This window comes from Salvelinus alpinus, chromosome 18 (genome assembly GCF_045679555.1).
Source record: "Salvelinus alpinus chromosome 18, SLU_Salpinus.1, whole genome shotgun sequence".
NCBI classification, from domain to species: domain Eukaryota; kingdom Metazoa; phylum Chordata; class Actinopteri; order Salmoniformes; family Salmonidae; genus Salvelinus; species Salvelinus alpinus.
Genome location: NC_092103.1, coordinates 41883 through 64720, shown reverse-complemented (window position 1 = coordinate 64720; position 22838 = coordinate 41883). Strand labels below are relative to the sequence as shown.

At 43.2% G+C, this 22838-nt stretch overlaps 1 protein-coding gene across 5 annotated transcripts in view; it reads right to left on the bottom strand.

Annotated features, from left to right (window-relative positions):
• The window catches only part of sec16a (SEC16 homolog A, endoplasmic reticulum export factor), an 80098-nt gene that overhangs the window by 30187 nt on the left and 27073 nt on the right, over positions 1 to 22838 (bottom strand). For all 5 annotated transcript variants that reach the window (XM_071351579.1, XM_071351578.1, XM_071351580.1 and 2 more), the window contains 8 exons: positions 13236 to 13407; positions 12436 to 12634; positions 12079 to 12262; positions 11712 to 11854; positions 10598 to 10659; positions 10176 to 10314; positions 6743 to 6985; positions 6357 to 6454 (listed from right to left, as the gene is read on the bottom strand). In XM_071351579.1, the coding sequence (XP_071207680.1) occupies positions 6357 to 6454; positions 6743 to 6985; positions 10176 to 10314; positions 10598 to 10659; positions 11712 to 11854; positions 12079 to 12262; positions 12436 to 12634; positions 13236 to 13407 (1240 nt within the window). The remainder of the gene's footprint in view (positions 1 to 6356; positions 6455 to 6742; positions 6986 to 10175; positions 10315 to 10597; positions 10660 to 11711; positions 11855 to 12078; positions 12263 to 12435; positions 12635 to 13235; positions 13408 to 22838) is intronic.

Genomic DNA, 22838 nt, shown 5'->3' with positions numbered 1-22838 from the left:
AGAGAGAGGCATAAAGCAATCACAGGTGTTGATCAGGAGAGCTAAGACAACAACGGGTAAATGGCGAAGAAAGGGCAGAGCGGGTCAGTTAGATACATACAGGACCTGAGTTTGAGACTGGGGCCGACACGTAAACAAAATGAGGTACCGTGTTATTGAAACAGTCCAGGGGGCATCAGCTGTGTAGCCGAGTGATCATAGGGTCAAAGGAAGCAATAGGTGAGACAGGGTGCTATACGATATTCACTACTACACTGGGCGAGCAGGGGACACAGCATTCAGAAAAAGCTAACAGGCCGGGGCTAGTAGATGGTTTTGTGGCGATATCGTAACAGAATAGATGTTGTTGTTGAGACCACATCGGGCGATCACGTCGGCAGTCCAGTCGTGATGGATCGGCGGGGCTCCGTGCCGACAATAAAGGGTTCAGGCCAATTGGCAAAGGAGGTAATTGTAGCCCTAGAATTAGTTGGTATATGGCCTCGCTCGGGGCTAGCTGGTGCATGTTTTGGGACAGAGGCGTTAGCTAACAGTAGCCACTTGTTTGCAGCTAGCTAGGAGTAATGATCCAGTGTAATGATCCAGGGCGGCAAGAATCCGGTGATATGGTAGAGAGACGCAGTCCGATGTGATCTGGGTTGATACCGCGCTGTGCAGACTGGCAGGTAATTGTCCGAGCTAAGGCTGGCTGATTCCGGGGAAAAAAGGCGAGGACAGCTAGCTAACAAAGACTAGTAGCTAGTTAGCTGGCTAGCTCCCAATGGAAGTTCCATTTATAAGGAAAAAAAATAACAGATCCGCACCACACTGGGTGAGGCGGGTTGCAGGAATCCAGTGATATCATAGAGAAGCAGTCCGATATGCTCTGTGGGTTGCGCTGTGCAGACTGGCAGGTAATTGTCCGAGCTAAGGCTGGCTGATTCCGGGGAAAAAAGGCGAGGACAGTTAGCCATGGCTAACAAAGACTAGTAGCTAGTTAGCTGGCTAGCTCCTGATGGAAGTTCCAGTTATAAGGAATGAAGCAGATCCGTACCACATTGGGTGAGGCGGGTTGCAGGAAAGTATATTTAGTTCGTAGATAGAAGTGAGATTAAGATATATACAAAATAACAGGCTATTTACAAGCGATAAGACAAAGACAGATATACACGTCCTACTGCCCTGCCATCTTGGTTTACCCTGACTATCTGTAGTAACCTCTTTGCACTCACTTTTGGCTCATCACATATGCTGCTGCTCCTGTTAATTATCTATCCTGTTGTCATGACGTGCCCCTTTCTGGGTGTAGATCCCAGCTGTCAGGTTTACATTTAAATATTGTGAAAAGTATGTGATTAAACATGAAACTATTGGTGAAAAGATATGTGATATTAACCTTCTAAATGAGAATATGGATTTTCATATAAAGATTAACTAGTCAGTGGCCACACCCCCGTGAGCCCAGACATCACATTAGGCGTCATGGATCGCCCTTTTCTATTGCAATGTATAAAACCCACTCCTGATGAAATTCACACCAGACCACGCAAACCATGGTGTAAACTAAGGTTGCAAATGGTTGTATTTCTAAGACCAAAATATGCCGGGTGACGCTGGCGTGTGAAGTGGTTTAAACTACAACTCTACCAAAAGGACAAGACTATACCAAGTGGAGCATTGGCTACACGGCTGGAAATGGTTAAACTCTGAGACTATCGATCCCTACAGAATAAGAGAAAATCTTAGACACGAATTACTAGTCTGCAGCTAGAAATTACATAAACCTGGAACGAGAATACAGACAACCGCCGAAACATCTATTCTATGAGAACATTTTTGAACGTACTCTGAAATATCCATTCTAACCACCTACAACCACGAAAAACAGACTGACTTTTCCTTTGTATCATTGTTAGTAACCAATATCTACTTTTTGTTATGTATTTCTGTGATTATTTAGTTAGTTAGTAAATAAATAATTAAGCCAATTTGTATATTGCTGATTCATAATTTATGCTAGGGTTCGTACAGATAACCAAGAATTTTATGACGTTTGGAATGAGACTAACAAGGCAATTAATAATCATTAATGGAAGACTGTAATTGATAAGATATTAAAATACCTGAAGAGTTCTAGTCGGAAAATTATTACTCTAAACATTTTCCCGTGGTGCACCGACTTCCTAGTTAATTAATGATTACAGGATTAGTTTAATCGCGTAATAATTAAACCTAGAGAACTGATTTGATAAAATAACAGTCTTCACATTTAATGATAGTAAAGACACAACACTGTTGCCTAGTCACTTATCCCCTACCTAAATGTACATATCTACCTCAATTACCTCATACGACTCGGTACTCGTACCCCGTGTATACACTGCATTTGGAAAGAATTCAGACCCCTTGAATTTTTTGTGAGATTACAGCCTTATTCTAAAATTGATTAAATCAATCTACACAGAACACCCCAAAATGACAGAGCAAAAACAGGTTTTTAGAATGTTTTTGCTAAATTTGGTAAAAATAAAAACAAATGCTTTACATACAGTGAGGGAAAAAAGTATTTGATCCCCTGCTGATTTTGTACGTTTGCCCACTGACAAAGAAATTATCAGTCTGTAATTTTAATGGTAGGTTTATTTGAACAGTGAGAGACAGAATATCAACAAAAAAATCCAGAAAAACGCATGTCAAAAATTTTATAAATTGATTTGCATTTTAATGAGGGAAATAAGTATTTGACCCCTCTGCAAAACATGACTTAGTACTTGGTGGCAAAACCCTTGTTGGCAATCACAGAGGTCAGATGTTTCTTGTAGTTGGCCACCAGGTTTGCACACATCTCAGGAGAGATTTTGTCCCACTCCTCTTTGCAGATCTTCTTCAAGTCATTAAGGTTTCGAGACTGACGTTTGGCAACTCGAACCTTCAGCTCCCTCCACAGATTTTCTATGGGATTAAGGTCTGGAGACTGGCTAGGCCACTCCAGGACCTTAATGTGCTTTTTCTTGAGCCACTCCTTTGTTGCCTTGGCCGTGTGTTTTGGGTCATTGTCATGCTGGAATACCCATCCACAACCCATTTTCAATACCCTGGCTGAGGGAAGGAGGTTTTCACCCAAGATTTGACGGTACATGGCCCCGTCCATCGTCCCTTTGATGCGGTGAAGTTGTCCTGTCCCCTTAGCAGAAAAACACCCCCAAAGCATAATGTTTCCACCGCCATGTTTGACGGTGGGGATGGTTTCTTGGGGTCATAGGCAGCATTCCTCCTCCTCCAAACACGGCAAGTTGAGTTGATGCCAAAGAACTCCATTTTGGTCTCATCTGACCACAACACGTTCACCCAGTTGTCCTCTGAATCATTCAGATGTTCATTGGCAAACTTCAGACGGGCATGTATATGTGCTTTCTTGAGCAGGGGGACCTTGCGGGCGCTGCAGGATTTCAGTCCTTCACGGCGTAGTGTGTTACCAATTGTTTTCTTGGTGACTATGGTCCCAGCTGCCTTGAGATCATTGACAAGATCCTCCTGTGTAGTTCTGGGCTGACTCCTCACCATTCTCATGATCATTGCAACTCCACGAGGTGAGATCTTGCATGGAGCCCTAGGCCAAGGGAGTTTGACAGTTCTTTTGTGTTTCTTCCATTTGCGAATAATAGCACCAACTGTTGTCACCTTCTCACCAAGCTGCTTGGCAATGGTCTTGTAGCCCATTCCAGCCTTGTGTAGATCTACAATCTTGTCCCTGACATCCTTGGAGAGCTCTTTGGTCTTGGCCATGGTGGAGAGTTTGGAATCTGATTGATTGATTGCTTCTGTGGACAGGTGTCTTTTATACAGGTAAGAAACTGAGATTAGGAGCACTCCCTTTAAGAGTGTGCTCCTAATCTCAGCTCGTTACCTGTATGAAAGACACCTGGGAGCCAGAAATCTTTCTGATTGAGAGGGGGTCAAATACTTATTTCCCTCATTAAAATGCAAATCAATTTATAACGTTTTTGACATGCGTTTTTCTGGATTTTTTTGTTGTTATTCTGTCTCTCACTGTTCAAATAAACCTACCATTAAAATTATAGACTGATCACTTCTTTGTCAGTAGGCAAACGTACAAAATCAGCAGGGGATCAAATACTTTTTTCCCTCACTGTAAGTATTCAGATCCTTTGCTATAAGACTCGAAATTGAGCTCCAGTGCATCCTTCTTCCATTGATCATCCTTGAGATGTTTCTACAACTTGGACTCCACCTGTGGTAGATTCAATTGATTGGACATGATTTGCAAAGACACACACACCTGTCTATATAAAAAGAACCACAGTTGACAAATGCTTGTCAGAGCCAAAACCAAGCTATGAGGTCGAAGGAATTGTTCGTAGAGCTCCGAGATGGGATTGTGTCGAGGCAGATCTGGGGAAGGATACCACACGATGGTCACTCTAGAGTTCCTCTGTGGTGATGGGAGAACCTTCCAGAAGGACAATCATCTCTGCAGCACATCACCATTCAGGCCTTTATGGTAGTGGCCAGATGGAAGCCACTTCTCAGCAAAAGGCACATGACAGCCCGCTTGGAGTTTTCCAAAAGGCACCTAAAGAACTCTCAGACCATGAGAAAACAAAGATCGAACTCTTTGGCCTGAATGCCAAGCGTCACGCCTGGAGGACACCTGGCACCATCCCTACGGTGAAGCATGGGTGGCAGCATCATGCTGTGGGGATGTTTTTCAGCGGCAGAGACTGGGAGAGTAGTCAGCATCGAGGGAAAGATGAACGGAGCAAAGTACAGAGAGATCCTTGATGAAAACCTGCTCCAGAGCGCTCAGGATCTCAGACTGGGGCGAAGGTTAACCTTCCAACAGGACAACAACCCTAAGCACACAGCCAAGACAACGCAGGAGTGGCTTCGGGACAAATCTCTGAATGTCCTTGAGTGGCCCAGCCAGAACCCGGACTTGAACCCGATCGAACATCTCTGGGGAGACCTGAAAATAGCTGTGCAGCGACACTCCCCATCCAACCTGACAAAGCTTGAGAGGAACTGCAGAGAAGAATGGGAGAAACTCCCCAAATACAGGTGTGCCAAGCTTCTCGTCATACCCAAGAAGACTTGAAGCTGTAATCACTGACAAAGGGTGCTTCAATAAAGTACTGAGTAAAGAGTATGAATACTTATGTATATGTGATATTCTTTGGGCTCCCGAGTGGCGCAGCAATCTATCTCAGTGCTAGAGGCATCACTACAGACCATGGTTCGATCTCGGGCTGTATCACAACCGGCTGTGATTGGGAGTTCCATAGGGCGGCGCAGAATTGGCCCAGCATCGTCAGGGTTAGGGGAGGGTTTGGTCGGGGTTGGCCGTCATCGTAAAGTAAGAATTTGTTCTTAACTGACTTGTCGAGTTCAATAAAAGGTTAAAATAAATATAAATAAATATACAGTACCAGTCAAAGGTTTGGACACACCTATTCATTCCAGGGTTTTTCTTTATTTACTATTTTCTACATTGTAGAATCAAAACTATGAAATAACACATATGGAATCGTGTAGTGACCAACAAAGTGTTAAAGTGTTAAACAAATCAAAATATATTTTATATATGAGATTCTTAAGATTCTTAAGAACCTAAGTGTTTGAGCTTCGAGTTGAGGACCAAACAAATTAGATTCCCTCCATCTCGCAAAGAGTGCATCATCCCTTCATTCTCCAGACCATTTTTGAGGAAGACAAATTAAACATTTCAAATGGTGTGTTAAAAATAGTTGTATCCAAATACAAAATCACACCACCCATTTATGACAGGGTGAATATGAAACTTAAACCGCAATGAAACTTTCATATAACTTAATACAAAAAAAATCTTGATAGAGGGGATAAAGGTGCTTGTGCATTTCACACCAAAGACGGCATTAATGACACGAGGAATAAAAGAAAGAGTGCTCTTCTAGTAGCCTATTTCCCACCTTAGCCTGCTGAATAACTTTTTTTTTTTTTTTTTCGTAAAGAGTTTGGCGTTTGACTAGCTGGGGTGTCCACGTGCAACATGTATGCACAGTTACAAGCATGGCCGAGTTCTACTCAAGCTAGCGGTAGCTGAAGGATCACTATCCATCCACCTTCGTAACATGGATGAAGCTAACTGAAGCTGGCTAGCTTTAGAAAACGCTGAGTAGATCTAGCTAGATTCCTAGTATACACTCTGGTCCCAGATCTGTTGCTGTATAGCCAACTCCTATAATCGTTATCATGCCATGTTTGGCAGATCTGGGACCAGGCTAGCAGCATAGATCTGTGTTTAGAATCTTCTTTTTTTGCTGAAGCCCCTGACTAAAGCCATTCGATGTGCATGGGTTGCATGCGTTCTCTTCACCCACCTGGTCATGACGCGAGCGTGTGTCCGGCTGTCCATCTTACTGGCCAGCAGCAGGGCGTGGCCCCACAGAGCTCCCTTCATGGCTGCCTCCAGGGCATCCTACACAAGCACAGGTAGTAAAAAGGATAACACACATATAGCTATAGTACACGTAATCACACCACAGTCAAAATTTCTAAATATGCACTAAGTGGGTTAACTAAGTTCCCATACAATCACATTCTGCAATTTTATCCTGCTTGCATTGCATTTTAGAAGTAATGAAAGTTCTCATAGGATTCTGTTACAATGTCGCAAAGCATGTTTTTCACATTGTCTCCTAAAAAGATGAATTTCCTCCTACTCTCGCACTTAACATAAACCAGTAAATTCAAGGTAGATTCATACCTTCTTGCGACCAAATAGCAGCAGTTCCCTGAAGCGCTCCGTTTCCTTGCCTACGTTCTCGGGGACAGTCATGAAGGTGTCTGATAGGAGGGACAGTGGTCCCGTCCCAGGCTCCTCCTCGGCCCGCGCCAGTGGCTCGTTGTTGAAGTCAATCAGGTTGGCCTCGTTAGGTGACTTGCCAGGCAACCACACTGAGCGATGCTCCTTCAGCAACAGATCAGCTATGTCAGTCCCAACCACGGTCTGGGAGAAAAGGGAAGATCGAGGAAGAGGGAGAAAGAGGATTGTTTAGATATATGCCTACACCACAGTCGTGACCAAAATTATTGGCACCCTTGATAAAGATGAGCAAAAATTACTATAAAAATATAGAACACTGAGCTATATTGCATGCAACAAAAAATTAACATTAGAATTATTTTATACTAATACAAATTGCTGGAGGCTGAATCTTGGTCGCAAGTTGATCTTCCAGCAAGACAATTACCCCAAGCCACTGCTGGGCTATATGGCCTAAAAATCATATCTTGATTCTTTCAAACTTATGGGTGGGTCACGATATACATCTACATTTTTTTCATTTTTTTTCCTAAATAAACTTTGTTGCACAATTAAAGGTCAATATACTACATTTCTAACAGTCAGGAATAATCTAATGCTATGCGCGTCAGAAACTGAGCATACATTTTCCACAACATGTTCATTGATACTCTCGTTTTATTAAGGTCTGCTTTGTTCTACATTTTGAGTTGTGACATAAAAAGGGTATCGTTAGAAAGGTTAAGTTCTCATCTATTACAGTAAAATAATGTCTAAGCAATTCAGTGTTCATATGACGACTCAGTTGGACCAAACCTCAAATGCAAATGGCGAGTTTAAACTGCTTGTCAGAGAGTAAAAAGTGTCTGTGTGCGAGTGGGAAAGTGCACAGTGCACACAGCACAGAAGGAGCGAAGGAGACGAGTCCAACAAGACATAGAACGCTCATAAAAACAAGAAACTTGATTCTTGCAATAAAGGCATTTGGGACATTGCGCTAAAACATGAATTCAAATTAATTCTATATAAAATCACCCAGCCCTACCCCAAGCACACATCAAAATCCACAAAGAAATGGTTAATTGACCACAAAATCAACATTTTGCAATGGCCATCTCAGTCTCCGGACTTGAACCACATTGAAGACCTGTGGATTGAATTAAAGAGGGCAGTCCATAAGCGCAAATAAAGAATATCAACCGTCTGGAAAGATTCTGTATGGAGGAATGGTCTAAAATCCCTCCTAATATGTTCTCCAATCTCATAGAACATTTTAGAAAAAGGCTCAGTGCCATTATCCTCACAAGTACAGGGTGTAGGAGTCTTGAAAGAAAGGGTGCCAATCATTTTGACCACTATCTTTGAGAAAAAAAAGATTACTTGTTAAACAAAATGTCTTTCTCTGAGCATTTGTATAAAATAACAAACTACCAATTTTTGGGGGGATACAAAATAGCTCAGTATTTGTATTATACAGTCTTTTTTTGCTCATCTTTTTCAAAATGGTGCAAATAATTTCAGTCATGACTGTGCAAACCAAGAAATACTGTCAGTCACACACTATCCCCACTGCTTGATAGACTAGACCTCAAGAGAAGTAGACTTTTGCCATAGACACACAAATGAAAACACATACACTCTCACCCTCATAAAGAACCATACTGACACACAAACACAGTCACCACACAAAAACACCAAAGAGTATGTGGTCTTCACAATCGTCTGATGTCTATGTCTGATGCAACGGTCTGTGTTTGATTTGATTTATTAGGATCCCAATTAGAGACTGCTTGTCTTACTGGGGTCTGACACATAAGAAAAATACATTAGACCAGACTTTACAATTGACATACATTTAAAAACATTAACATGTAGTGTTACACATACAGAGCCTTCGGAAAGTATTCAGACCCCTTGACTTACTCCACATTTTGTCACGCAGCAGCATTATTCTAAAATTGATTAAATCATTTCCCCCCTCCTCAATCTACAGACAATAACCCATGACAAAGCAATTTATTTATATATTTTTGAAATATGGAAATATCACATTTACATAAGAATTCAGACCCTTTACTCAGCACTTTTGGCAGCGATTACAGCCTTGAGATATTTTTAATTAATTTTTTTTAATTTAACCTTTATTTAACCAGGTAGGCTAGTTGAGAACAAGTTCTCATTTACAACTGCGACCTGGCCAAGATAAAGCAAAGCGACAGATGGAATAAACAAGCGTACAGTCAATAACACAATAGGAAAAAAAGTCTATATACAGTGTGCGCAAATGACATGACGAGGTAAGGCAATAAATAGGCCATAGTAGCAAAGTAATTACAATTTAGCACTGGAGTGATAGATGAGCAGATGATGATAAGGTGTAAGTAGTGATACTGGTGTGCAAAAGAGCAGCAAAGTAAATAAAAACAATATGGGGGATGAGGTAGGTAGATTGGGTGGGCTATTTACAGATAGACTATGTACAGCTGCAGCGATCGGTTAGCTGCTCAGATAGCTGATGTTTAAAGTTAGTGAGGGAAATGTAAGTCTCCAGCTTGAGTCCTCTTGGGTATGACACTACAAGCTTGGCACACCTGTATTTTGGGAGTTTCTCCCATTCTTCACTGCAGATCCTCTCAAGCTCTGTCAGGTAGAATGGGGAGAGTCGCTACACAGCTATTTTCAGGTCTCTCCAGAGATGTTCGATCAGGTTCAAGTCCGGGCTCTGGCTGGGCCACTCAAGAACATTCAGAGACTTGTTCCGAAGCCACTCCTGCATTGTCTTGGCTGTGTGATTAGGGTCGTTGTCCTGCTGGAAGGTGTCCTGAGGTCCTGAGTGTTCTGGAGCAGGTTTTCATCAAGGATCTCTGTACTTTGCTACGTTCATCTTTCCCTTGATTCTGGCTAGTCTCCCAGTCCCTGCCGCTGAAAATCAAGTCTCCCAGTCTCCCATTTCTAAAAACATGTTTTTGCTTTGTCATTATGGGGTATTGTGTGTAGATTGATGAGGAAAACATTTTATTTCATCAATTTTAAAATAAGGCAGAAACGTAACAAAATGTGAATACTTTCTGAATGGACTATACACACAACAAGTATGTCTGATGCAACGGTCTATAACAGGGGTATTTAAATACGACCCTGAAGGGTCCAGTGTACTGCTGGCTTTCTGTTTTGCCTGATAAATGGCACCCACCTGGTGTCCCAGGTCTAAATCAGTCACTTATTAGAAGGGAAGAATGAAAAAAAGCAGTGAAACTGGCTTCAAGGTCCACATTTGAATTTGAGGGGTCTACACCATGTTTATATTTTTGTTGTCTTTTAATGCATCTGTGATACAGACAATGAAACTTAAATAACATAAGAGTCTTGTCCCACCTCCGACCACCAGTCTTACCCCGTTCTGCCTACACAGCAGCACGATGAAGTCCCAGAGGAGGGCAGCCGAGTCCTTGTCCAGGAGGTCGTTGTTGCGGGCACACTCCAGGCCTTTGTTCTGGGAGAACTTTATCACGTCGACCTTGTGAGTCTCCTCCCTTTGAGAAGTAACACACAGCTTGCTTGAGGGAACCAGTTTGAGCAAGGCGAAGCACAGAATTGCTCATTTTTATCACAGAATTTGGGATACAAGGGGATTTGTAGATCAATCCTTCTGCATAGTCTGCCTGCAATGTAGTCAATCTCACACAGACAGACAAGCAGGTAGCACACGTAGCTAAGCAGTTGGGTATGAAAATAGCTAGGATGTAGCCTAATCTTTATCTCATTCTAGGAGACTAGGCATCAGGGGTTAAGGGTGAAAGGTCAAAACGCTCTTACTTCAAAAGCGGTCCGGGGAAGGAGCGCAGCTCGGATTGGTCTGGTGTGTCCTGCAGCATCGTCTGTAGGAAAACCATAGATGGTCAAGAAATACACTTCAAAAGGCCATTTAATGGTCATCATTTCACAATCTATTCAAATTGTTTTTTCCTATGGTGTATAATAAAACAATGACCTTGTTTAGCATTTCTATTGCCTAATTTATAAAAGCCTAGTTTATTAGCTATGCAAAATGGGCGTCACAAATATACACACAAGTGTGCAGGTCAAAATCTGTAACATGATGCAACTACGGAAGAAAGCAATTTTGCTAAGCGTACTTACGTTGGGTATAAAATATGCTTTATACAGAAACCAGCTGTGGTAAACCCTTCATGCATGTTCAGTTCTGTATCGGTCTGATGATACATGAGCTGCAAGTGAACTGCCATCTCCTCTAGTGATTGCCAATCTCAATCCATTCGCTTCCTTACACCCATGTGCTAAAATGCTGATCATAACTCACACCTTCTCACAACAATCAATGACAGACCCCCAGTTAAGGATGTCTTACACAGACTAGCTAACTCATCAGAAGCATCAACACCACCGAAGCAGACGGTGAAACACCAGGGTCATGTTCAGCACCTAGCTGACGTAAAACAAGAGCCCATAGCGCAACTACCTAGAGTACTGCTGGTTTTCTGTTTTACCTGATAATTAATTGCACCCACTTGGTGTTCCAGGTCTAAAGTCCCTGATTCGAGGGGAAGAATGAAACTCAGCAGTGGAACTGGCTTCAAGTTCCAGATTTGAATTTGCCTGAACTGCGACATTCTTCTCAGCAAAATTATGCTATATTGGAGATATCAACCTCATTATGGCCAACACACTTCACAAGCTACTTGGTGGACATCCCATCACCTCCCTGTGTATTTAAAGGTTGACATCACATGGATATTACCATGGGATATTATTGACACAAAGCCACACCCATACTTCAAATATTTGAATCCCAATCAACCACAGTATAGATTGATTATTTCTAGTGCTCTTTGAAACGCTATCGATGACAACTGAATTCCGGCCTTAGCCGATTAGAAGGCTGGGTTGTGGGTTGGGTTCTCAGGGTTACCTCCATGTTGTGGATCTCCACTAGAGCAGGCTGGCCGGCCGAGGGGAGGTTGGGCAGGACCTGGATCAGCTGACCACCTGGCCCGAAGCGGGCACAGCGGTGGGATACCGAGTACTTCTCTGGAGTAATGGGACGAGGAGGAGCTGAGGGGGGAGAGGGAGAACTTTATAAACAATCCAAAATCTGAACAGACTGAAAATTCTGTCCCAATTTCCACAAGGACATTTCAAGAATCAGATAAGGTCAGCAATCAGGAAAATCCCCAGATCAGTCAGAATAACTCATGAGACTCAACAACTTCTGGTTCTTTCTTCTGTTCTGCAAACCAGAAATGACAAATGAATGTTACCAGTAACAATGTTCTTACGCTGCTCAGCGACGACCCAGGTGCTGTCGTCTGCCTGGTAGCCCGAGGTGTAGGGGTACTGGCTGAAGCTCTGTCCGGGATCCGTCTGCTCTGGGTATTGCCCATAGGAGTAGTCCACAGGCAGGGTAGAAACAGCGGGGTCGTAAACCGCTGTCAGGTCAGGCTGAGACCTGTACACCTCACTCTACAGGGCAGAGGGGGGGGGTACATAAGTTAATATTTTGGATGGTTTGAAGAAACTACAACACCCAAGTTATTCACACACTGACGTGATGATCCATACTAAAAACAAATAAAAAAGTACCAACACTGGAAGGAAATTAAGACAGTCTTTCGCAAATCCATATAGACACACACCTGTTGTGAGCGGGAGCTAAAGCTGCTGCGACGGCTGCGATGGCTTTGGGAGCTGTGTAGACTGTGGGCCGACTGTTCGCTGTGGACGCTCCGTCGGTCAAAATCGTCCCTGTACTGGTCCTTCTGCCGCCGGTAGTCATCGTCAAAACTGGCATCGTAACCAGGATAGTAGCGCCACTTGTCGTCATAGCCCGGTGGCCTACACACAGAAACTCCATTAGAACTGGACTTGGCCATGTTAGGCGTCACAACACTGACATCAAACTGGGGGGTGATTACTAACACTGAGATTGGAATGCAGAACAATCATTTCAGGGCTTGTCTCTCATTAAAGGGGTAGTTCACCCCAAAAGTTAGGTGGTGGCAGTGGCTATGTAAACAAACCTAATCGATGGATGTCCTTGTCCATAAATTGCTTATAAGGCAAAGAAACAAATATGTAATTTTGTAATTGAGTGAACCATCCCTTCAACATAAATATATGATATGCATCAAAGTCAAGCTTGATGGACGCTACAAGTTTGTTGTAGATGAGGCGAGTTTAGCAAAATAGAAAATGTTACTATGACTGAGTATCTGGAAGTGCTAATGAAGCCATAGTCTGGTTTAGTGGTAGCACTCCTAATTCTGGACCACACATTGCCCCTTGCGGCATGGGTTCAAACCCTGCACCTTCATTCTGTATTCCTCTACCCATCTGTCTTTCCCTATCATTAGTGACATATCTCAATGAAAAACAATCAAGGCTGTATAAATGACATATGTCAATGAAAAACAATCAAGGCTGTTTAAGCGAATACCTGGCGGTAGCGGCAGGGTACTGCTGGGTGGGCTGCTGGTTGTAGTAGGCTGCCTCCCTGCCCCGGTAGGCCTCAGGGTTGTAGTTGTACCAGTAGTTCTGGTCGTAGTAGTCTCTGTAGCGGGGGTCATAAGTGCCTGCTGAAGCATTGTAGCCCTCCCACCTGCTCCGGTCTGAACAAACACAGACAGGTGTAGACCATCAGGATTACGTCAACGTTAGCTAACACTACATTAGAGTTTTAATTAGTTATTATATCATTGTTCTTGCAATTAATCCTGATGTTTACTGTATTTATATTGTCAAATCTGTATGTACATTTTTTATGTCGACTTTGTGTCTGTATTGTTTGTACATTGCCTACTGCTGGCAGCACCTATTCACTAAGCGCCCGATTCAGACTTAAGAAATGTACGCCTTTCCTACGCACTTCTCCGCAGTTGGTATTCAGGTGCATAACAGGCTTTGCAGGCGTGGTTCCCTAGTGTGTGCTAAATACATTTAATTAAACCGCTAAAAACCCTGCCACTTCCTGGAAAACAGACTTTCTCATGGAGTTTTCATTGAATAAGGTTTTCAGTCCATTTATTTAAAGCCATCCCTTTAAATTTGGTGTACCTTTAACTAGAATGTTCAACAGACTCACTAGAATATGGAGAGAATGGTTAGGGATCAATGAAAGAAAGCGATGCAAATACACATTTTCTCCTTTTCAGCACCAATTGGTACATTTTAAAATACTCTGATCTTGTATATTATTTAGGAAAGTATTGATGCAAATAAAACAACGGTTGGAGAGCCTTTACATATTAAATATATTTGTGCATAAAAAAACTGGTTTGATTCATCCTGAAAGTTGCCATATTGAAATTGTTCAATCTATGAAATAGGTTTAAAAAGTATAAAATAGGGGTTGAACTGTAGTCCTATAAATGGAATTGTGATGACAACGCTCCAGTCGTCGTGAACCCTGCGCCAGGCTTAAAACTGCTACATATGGTCTGCGTTCCATAATGATTCAACTAGGTTACATGTCCCAAATTATTGCACAACTTGTAATGGCCTACGTTAGCCTAATATGACCCACTTTTGCTAGCGATCCTCAGGAAGAACCACACAAATGTGACAGAGGAAAGAAAGGTAAACTAACAATGTGTTGTAATGGAAAAGAAAAAGCCATATCTCAGACTGGCCAATAAAAATAAAAAATTAAGATGGGCAAAAGAACAGACACTGGACAGAGGAAGATTGGAAAAGTGTTACGGACAGACGAATCTAAGTTCAAACACCTCGAACACAAAGAAGAACATTCATGAGATGCAGAAAAAATTAGGATGCTGGATGCTGACCATTTTTTTGTTATTTTGGTTCTGTACTCTAGCACTTTGAGTTTGAAAGGATACAATGCCAATGAGGGTGAAGTGCAGACTATCAGCTTTAATTTGAGGGTATTTTCATACATATCGGATGAACCGTTTAGAAATTACATCGACATCACCAGACGCTGGGTATCTTCCCTGGTGATGCTCTGCCAGGCCTGTACGGCAGCCATCTTCAGTTCCTGCTTGTTTCGGGGACTTACTGCCTTCAGTCTCCTCTTCAGCATGTAAAATGCATGTTCAATTGGATTCAGATCCGGTGATTGACTCAGCCAGTCAAGGATTTTCCATCAAAAACCCCTTTGTTGCTCTAGCAGTATGTTTAGGTTCATTGTCTTGTTGCATGATGAAGTGCCGTCCAATGAGTTTAGGCATTTGGTTTTATCTGAGCAGATAAAATATTTCTGTAGACTTCAGAATTCATTGTTCTAATTCTGTCTGCAGTCACATCATCAATGAAGACAAGTGAGCCTGTTCCACTGGCAGCAACAGGCCCAAACCATAATGCTTTGGATCATGGCCATATCTTTTTTTTCTCCACACTTTCCTGTTTCCATCACTCTGGTAAATGTTAATCTTTGTCTCATCTGTCCACAATACTTTTTTCCAGAACTCTTGGGGCTCTTTTAGGTGCTTTTTAGCAAAATGTAAACACACCTTTGTGTTCTTCATGCTTATCAGTGGTTTGCATCTTGTAGTGTACCTTCTGTAGTCCTGCTGGTGTAGTCTTCTACGTATGGTAGACTTTGACACATCTACACCTGCATCCAGGAGAGTGTTTTTGATCTGTTGGGCTGTTGTCAGGGGGGTTTTCTTCACCATAGAGAGTATTCTCCGGTCATCCACTACAGTGGTCTTCCTCAGTCTACCGATTCTTTTGACATAATTGAGTTCACCGGTTGTTTTTTTCTTGTTATTGATGAACCAAACTGTTGACTTGGGCATGCCCAGGGTTTTTGCAACGTTCCTGATTGATTGATTTTCATTTCTGAGCCTTATGACGGCCAGCTTCATTTGCATCGACACTGCCGTCTTCCTCATGTTGTCACACCTCAACAACAAACTCCAAAGGCAATAGCAAAGTCTAGAATCAATACTATTCAACAGCTCTCCTGCATTCACTAACGACACAAATGAATACACCTGCCTAACGATACACATCTGTGAAGCCAATTCAACAAATACTTGTAGTACCTTAAAATGGGGGGACCATGTACAAAAAGGTGCTGTCATTTCTAAACGGTTCATCCGATATGTATGAAAATACCCTCAAATTAAAGCTGACAGTCTGCACTTCACCCTCATTGTATCCTTTCAAACTCAGTGCTAGAGTACAGAACCAAAATTACAAAAAAATGGTCACTGTCGAATGAATTATTGGTTTCACTGTATAAGGTCAGCATTTCAAAAACTTCACTGTGGAAAAGGCGATATGTTAATATGCTTCAGTTCACCGCCATATGACTGGTTTCACATTTGTCTCCAGTGATAAGGTAAGATAGATCTAAAACAATTATCATTTATCTTTATAATCTCCTTATCCAAATGGCGTACCTAGCTCTTATCAATATCTCTTCTCTATTTGTAAATTGCAGTGCATAGATAATGGTGTTATTTCTATCTGAAAAAGAAAGTAGATGTTGTTCCACTTGGAACCCGATGGGTTGCTCAATTTTATTAATCGTTTCATCACGTGCAATGGTGGTGAAATGAAGTCAGGGTATCTGTAGACACACATCCACCACACTTTCATGTTTCTCATGCTTAAGTTCAAGGTCAGAATACGCGTACCGAGAAAAGTGCAGAAAAAGGGAATTCTGTTGCATTTACGCACATTATTCTGAAAACCTGGTGAAAAAAAGTATTTTAATAATTTGATGTTACACTGTTTTCACAGCAGTGACCCTAACCCAGGAGTGGGAAAACTTTTTGGCTCGAGGACCAAAAAGGAGGGCTGCACAGATTTTCTAGGGACCAATTACCCTCGTAAAACTGACCATTCTACCAATCCTCGACTTCGGTGATGTCATCTATAAAATAGCCTCCAACACTCTACTTAACAAACTGGATGCAGTCTATCACAGTGCCATCCGTTTTGTCACCAAAGCCTCATACACTACCTACCATTGCGACCTGTACGATCTCGTTGGTTGGTCCTCGCTTCATACTCGTCGCCAAACCCACTGGCTACAGGTTATCTACAAGTCTCTGCTAGGTAAAGCCCTGCCTTATCTCAGCTCACTGATCACCATAGCAGCACCCACTCGTAGCACGCGCTCCAGCAGGTATATCTCACTGGTCACCCCCAAAGCCAATTCCTCCTTTGGCCGCCTCTCCTTCCAGTTCTCTCCTGCCAATGACTGGAACGAACTGCAAAAATCTCTGAAGCTGGAGACTCATATCTCCCTCACTAGCTTTAAGCACCAGCTGTCAGAGCAGCTCACAGATCACTGCACCTGTACATAGCCCATCTGTAAACAGCCCATCTATCTACCTACCTCATCCCCATACTATATTTATTTATCTTACTCCTTTGCACCCCAGTATCTCTACTTGCACATTCATCTTCTGCACATCTACCATTCCAGTGTTTAATTGCTATATTGTAATTACTTCGCCACCATGGCCTATTTATTGCCTTAACTCCCGTATCTTACCTCATTTGCACTCACTGTATATAGACTTTTTGTTTTCTTTTGTTCTACTGTATTATTGACTATGGTTTGTTTATTCCATGTGTAACTCTGTGTTGTTGTATGTGTCAAATTGCTATGCTTTATCTTGGCCAGGTCGCATTTGCAAATGAGAACTTGTTCTCAACTAGCCTACCTGGTTAAATAACGGTGAAATAAAAAATGAAATAAAAAATAAGTTCATCAAAATCAATTTGTGAGCCAGAAAAAGGGCAGTTATTTCATTATCATTTTTACATACTTTCTAGCGGGTTTTAGACATTAAAATTAGGGATGCACTTATGTGGAAGTTCTGCACCAATACAGATATCCATTTTTGTATAATTTTATGGTGTTTTTAACCATTCTTGCACAGATAGAAACTGCAACAAAGTTTCTATGTTCATAAGGCTATTTTGAAAATGTCAAAGACTTGAATATAGGAAAGGTGTAACAATGTGCATCACAAAGTGAGTGAAATGCATTAGAAAGGTATTGAAAAGTTCAGGAAAACATCAGGGAAGATCAGGAAATAGACGGAGAAGGGCGACATCTTACAAGTTCCTACCCAACTTTGCTATTTAGAGACTTTTAACGCGTTTACCTTTTTTTTGTACAGAAAGTTCATACTATTATCACATGACCGCTAAGCACTTCTGGACATCAGATCGACAATTACTAACCTCGATTTCAACTCTGGCTCATCTGTTCCACTGTTCATACCGGACCTTATTCCTTTGTTCCATGGGCTACCAAAATGCCGCAGGCGTAAACGCGGTAGACCAGGTGGAGTCCTGGTGAAATTGAGGCGAAGAGAAAAACCGAACGGCGCTCTCCTCCGTTCTATTGGCAAATGTCCAGTCACTCGAGAATAAGATGGATGAGCTTCATTCGAGTCTCCTATCATAGAGACTAGAAAAGATTCAATATTATATGTCTTACTGAAACGTGGCTGGATGATGCCACTACACACGTAGTACTCGGTGGATTTTCCATGCAGCAGCAGGATCGCACGGCGGCTTCGGGGAAAACGAAAGGAGTCGCTGCGTGTTTTTTCATAAATAACAACTGGTGTGCTGTGTGAAGTGTGAAGGAAATCGCAAGCTTTTCTCACCTGATATAGAATACCTCAATGTAAGCTGCAGAGCCTTTAATCTACCAAGAGAGTTCTCATCTATAATCATCATGGCGGTCTACATTCCTCCACAAGCCAACACCACTTGTTTGTTTATGGGTCCATAAACAAACAAGAAACCGCTCACCCAGAGGCAGCGTTCTTGGTGGGCAGAGACTTCTCTAATTTCTACCAACACAAACTGTAGACCACTTTTATTCTACCCACAAAAACACACATAAGGTCCTCCCTTTGGCGAATCTGACCATGACACCATTCTCCTGCTTCCTGTTTACAAACTAAAATTCAAACAGGAAGTACAAGTGACGCGCTCAATACGGAAGTGGCCAGACAAAGCAGACAAGGCTACAAGACTGTTTTGCTAGTACAGACTGGGATATGTTCCAGGATTCATCAAATAACATTGAGGAGTTTACCACAACAGTCATGGGCTTCATCAATAAGTGCATAGACAACGTCGTCCCCACAGTGACTAAGAACATATCCCAACCAAAAGCCATGGAATAAGGGCAACATCTGAGCTGGGCTAAAGGCTTGAGCTACCACTTACAATGAACGGGACATGGACGCATACAAGAAATGCCGATACGACCTCCAATGAGACATCAATCATGCGAAAGGAAAATATAGGAAGAAGGTGGAATCCTTTTACATCAGCTACGACGCCCGTCGTACATGGCAGGGCTTGCAAACGATAATGAATTACAAAGACAAACCCAGCGACGCAGAACTCCCAAATTGCCTTTTAGTCTCGCTTCGAGGAATATAACTGTGCCTTGTGTGAAAGCCCCTTTTCCCGATGACTGTATGGCCTCGCTCTCCGAAGCTGATGTGAGCAAAACTTTTAAACAGGTTAACAATCCCAAGGCCGCCATAATCATTGGCTCTCGGACCAACAGGCTCCGAGACAGCTTCTACCCCCAAGCCATAAGACTGCTAAAATGGCCAGACTGCTGAAGTCAACTAATGGTACCAGAACTATCTACACTGACTATTTTGCACTGACCCTACGCACTCACTAGACTTTGTATACACACACACACACACAAATCACTCACACACACATACCGACAACCCAAACAAACATACACTTTTACACTCATCATTTGCAGCTGCTACTCTGTTCTTTATTTTACCCTTATTATCATCATCATCATCTCTCCGGATGCCTAGTGACGTTACCCTGCATTCATGTACATACAGTGCATTCGGAAAGTATTCAGACCCCTTGGCGTTTTTCAACATTTTGTTACGTTACAGCCTTATTCTAAAATGGTTATAGTCACAGCTGTATATTCCCCCTCAAGCCGATACCACGACAGCCCTCAAAGAACTTCACTGGACTTTATGCAAACTGGAAACAACATATCCTGAGGCCACATTTATTGTAGCTGGGTATTTTAACAATGCAAATTTGAGTAAAACGCTACCAAAGTTCTACCAACACTTTGACTGTAGCACTCGCTCTGAGAAAACAGACCACTGCTACTCAGATTTTCAAAATGCCTACAAGGTCCTCCCCCGCCCTCCATTCGGCAAATTTGATCACGACTCCATTTTGCTCCTCCCTTCCTATAGGCAGAAACTCAAACAGGAAGTACCCATGCTAAGGACTATTCAATGATCCGGGTAGCCTCTAAGAATAACATTGACGAATACACGTAAACGGTGACTGAGTTTATCAGGAAGTGTATAGGAGACGTTGTACCCACTGACTATTAAAAGCTAACCAAACCAGAAACCATGGATAAATGGCAGCATTCGCGCAAAACTGAAAACATGAACCACCACATTTAACCATGGTAAGGTGACTGGGAATATGGCCGGATACAAACAGTGTAGATGCTCCCTCCGTAAGGCAATCAAACCGGCAAAACGTCAGTACAGAGAAAAAGTGGAGTCACAATTCAACGGCTCAGAAACGAGACGTATGTGGCAGGTTCTACAGACAATAACGGATTACAAAGGGAAACCAGCCACGTCGCGGACACCGACGTCTTGCTTCCGGACAAGCTAAACACCTTCTTCACCCTATTTGAGGATAACAGTGCCACCGACACGGCCCGCTACCAAGGACTGCGGGCTTTCCTTCTCCGTGGTTGACGTAAGACAATTAAACGTGTTAACCCTCGCAAGGCTGCGAGACAAGACGGTATCCCGAGCCGCATCCTCAGAACATGTGCAGACCAGCTGGCTGCAGTGTTTATGGACATATTCAATCTCTCCCTATCCCAGTCTGCTGTCCACCATTGTTTGTATACCCAAGAAAGCAAAAGTATCTGAAATAAATGACTATCGCCCCGTAGCACTCACTTCTGTCATCATGAAGTGCTTTGAGAGGCTAGTTAAGGATCATATCACCTCTACCTTACCTGACCCCCTAGACCCACTTCAATTTGCTTACAGCCCCAATAGATCCACAGACGATGCCATCGCACTGCACACGGCCCTATCCCATCTGGATAAATCAAATCAAACTTTATTTGCCACCTGCGCCAAATACAACAAGTGTTGACCTTACCGCGAAATGCTTACTTACAAGCCATTAACCAACAGTGCAGTAAATAGTTTAGTGGCCAATGTATTAATTGTTTAGCAGTCTTATGGCTTGGGGCTAAAAGCTGTTAAGGAGCCTGTTGGTCCTAGACTTGGCGCTACGGTACTGGTTGCCGTGCGGTAGCAGAGAAAACAGTTTATGACTTGGGTGCCCGGAGTCTGACAATTTTATGGGCTTTCCTCTGACACGATCTATAATGTAGGTCCTAGATGGCAGGAAGCTTAGCCCCAGCGATGTATGGGCCGTATGCACTACCCTCTGTAGTGCCTTGTGGTTGGAGGCCGAGCAGTTGCCATACCAGGCAGTGATGCAACCTGTCAGGATGCTCTCGATCGTGCAGCTGTATAACTTTTTGAGGACCATTGCCAAATCTTTTCAATCTCCTGAGGGGGAATAGGTTTTGTCGTGCCCTCTTCACGACTTGTCTTGGTGTGTTTGGACCATAATAGTTTGTTGGTGATGTGGACACCAAGGAACTTAAAACTCTCGAACCGCTCAACTACAGGCCCGTCAATGTTAATGGGGGCCTGTTCGGCCCGCTTTCTCTTGTAGCCCACGACCAGCTTCTTTGTCTTGCTCACATCGAGGGAGCGGTTGTAGTCCTGGCACCACACTGCCAGTTCTCTGACCTCCTCCCTATATGCTGTCTCATCATTGTCTGTGATAAGGCCTACCACTGTTGTGTTGTCAGCAAACTTAATGATGGTGTTGGAGTAAGTAAGCATTTCACAGTAACGTCTATAACTGTTGTATTCGGCGCACGTGACAAATAAACTTTGCTTTGAGTCGTGCTTGGCCACGCAGTCATGGGTGAACAGGGAGTACAGGAGGAGACTAAGTACACACCCGAGGGGCCCCAGTGTTGAGGATCAGCGTGGCAGACGTGTTGTTGCCTACCCTTACTACCTGGGGGCGGCCCGTCAAGAAGTCCAGGATCCAGTTGCAGAGGGAGGTGTTAAGTCCCAGTGTCCTTAGCTTAGTGATGAGCTTCATGGGCACTATGATGTTGAACACTGAGCTGTAGTCAACGAACAGCATTCTCACATAGGTGTTCCTTTTGTCCAGGTGGGAAAGGGCAGTGTTGAGTGCGACTGAGATTGCGTCATCTGTGGATCTGTTGCGGCGGTGTGGTTGTTGGATTGGCCCTAGTGTATCCTGGAGGATGCTGTTGATGTGAGCCATGACCAGCCTTTCAAAGCACTTCATGGCTACCGATGTGAGTGCTACGGGGCAGTAAGAGAGGAGGTGAGGGCCCTGGGAATGTGGTACCAGGAAAATAATCTCTCACTCAATGTCGACAAAACAAAAGGATCGTGGACTTCAGGAAACAGCAGAAGAAGCACGCCCCTATCCACATCCGCAGTGAAGCAGGTGGAAAGACTCAAGTTACTCCGCATACACATCACTGGCGATCTGAAATGGTCCACCCACACAGACAGCATGGTGAAGGAGCAACAGTGCCTCTTCAACCTCAGGAGGTTGAACCTTAGGAGGTTGAAGAAATTTGGCTTGGCACATAAAACCCTCGAACTTTTACAGATGCACAATTGAGAGCAACCTGTCGGGCTGTATCACCGACTGGTACGGCAACTGCACCGCCCGCAACCGCAAACCTCTCCAGAGGGTGGTGCGGTCTCGCCAACGCATCATCGGGGGCAAACTACCTGCCCTCCAGGACACCTACAGCACCCGATGTCACAGGAAGGTCAAAAAGATCATCAAGGGCAAAACCACCCAAGCCACTGCCTGTTCACCCCGCTATCATCCAGGGGTCAGTACAGGTGCATCAAAGCTGGGACCAAGAGACTGAAAAACATCTATCTCAAGGCCATCAGACTTAAAAAGCCATCACTAGGCGGCT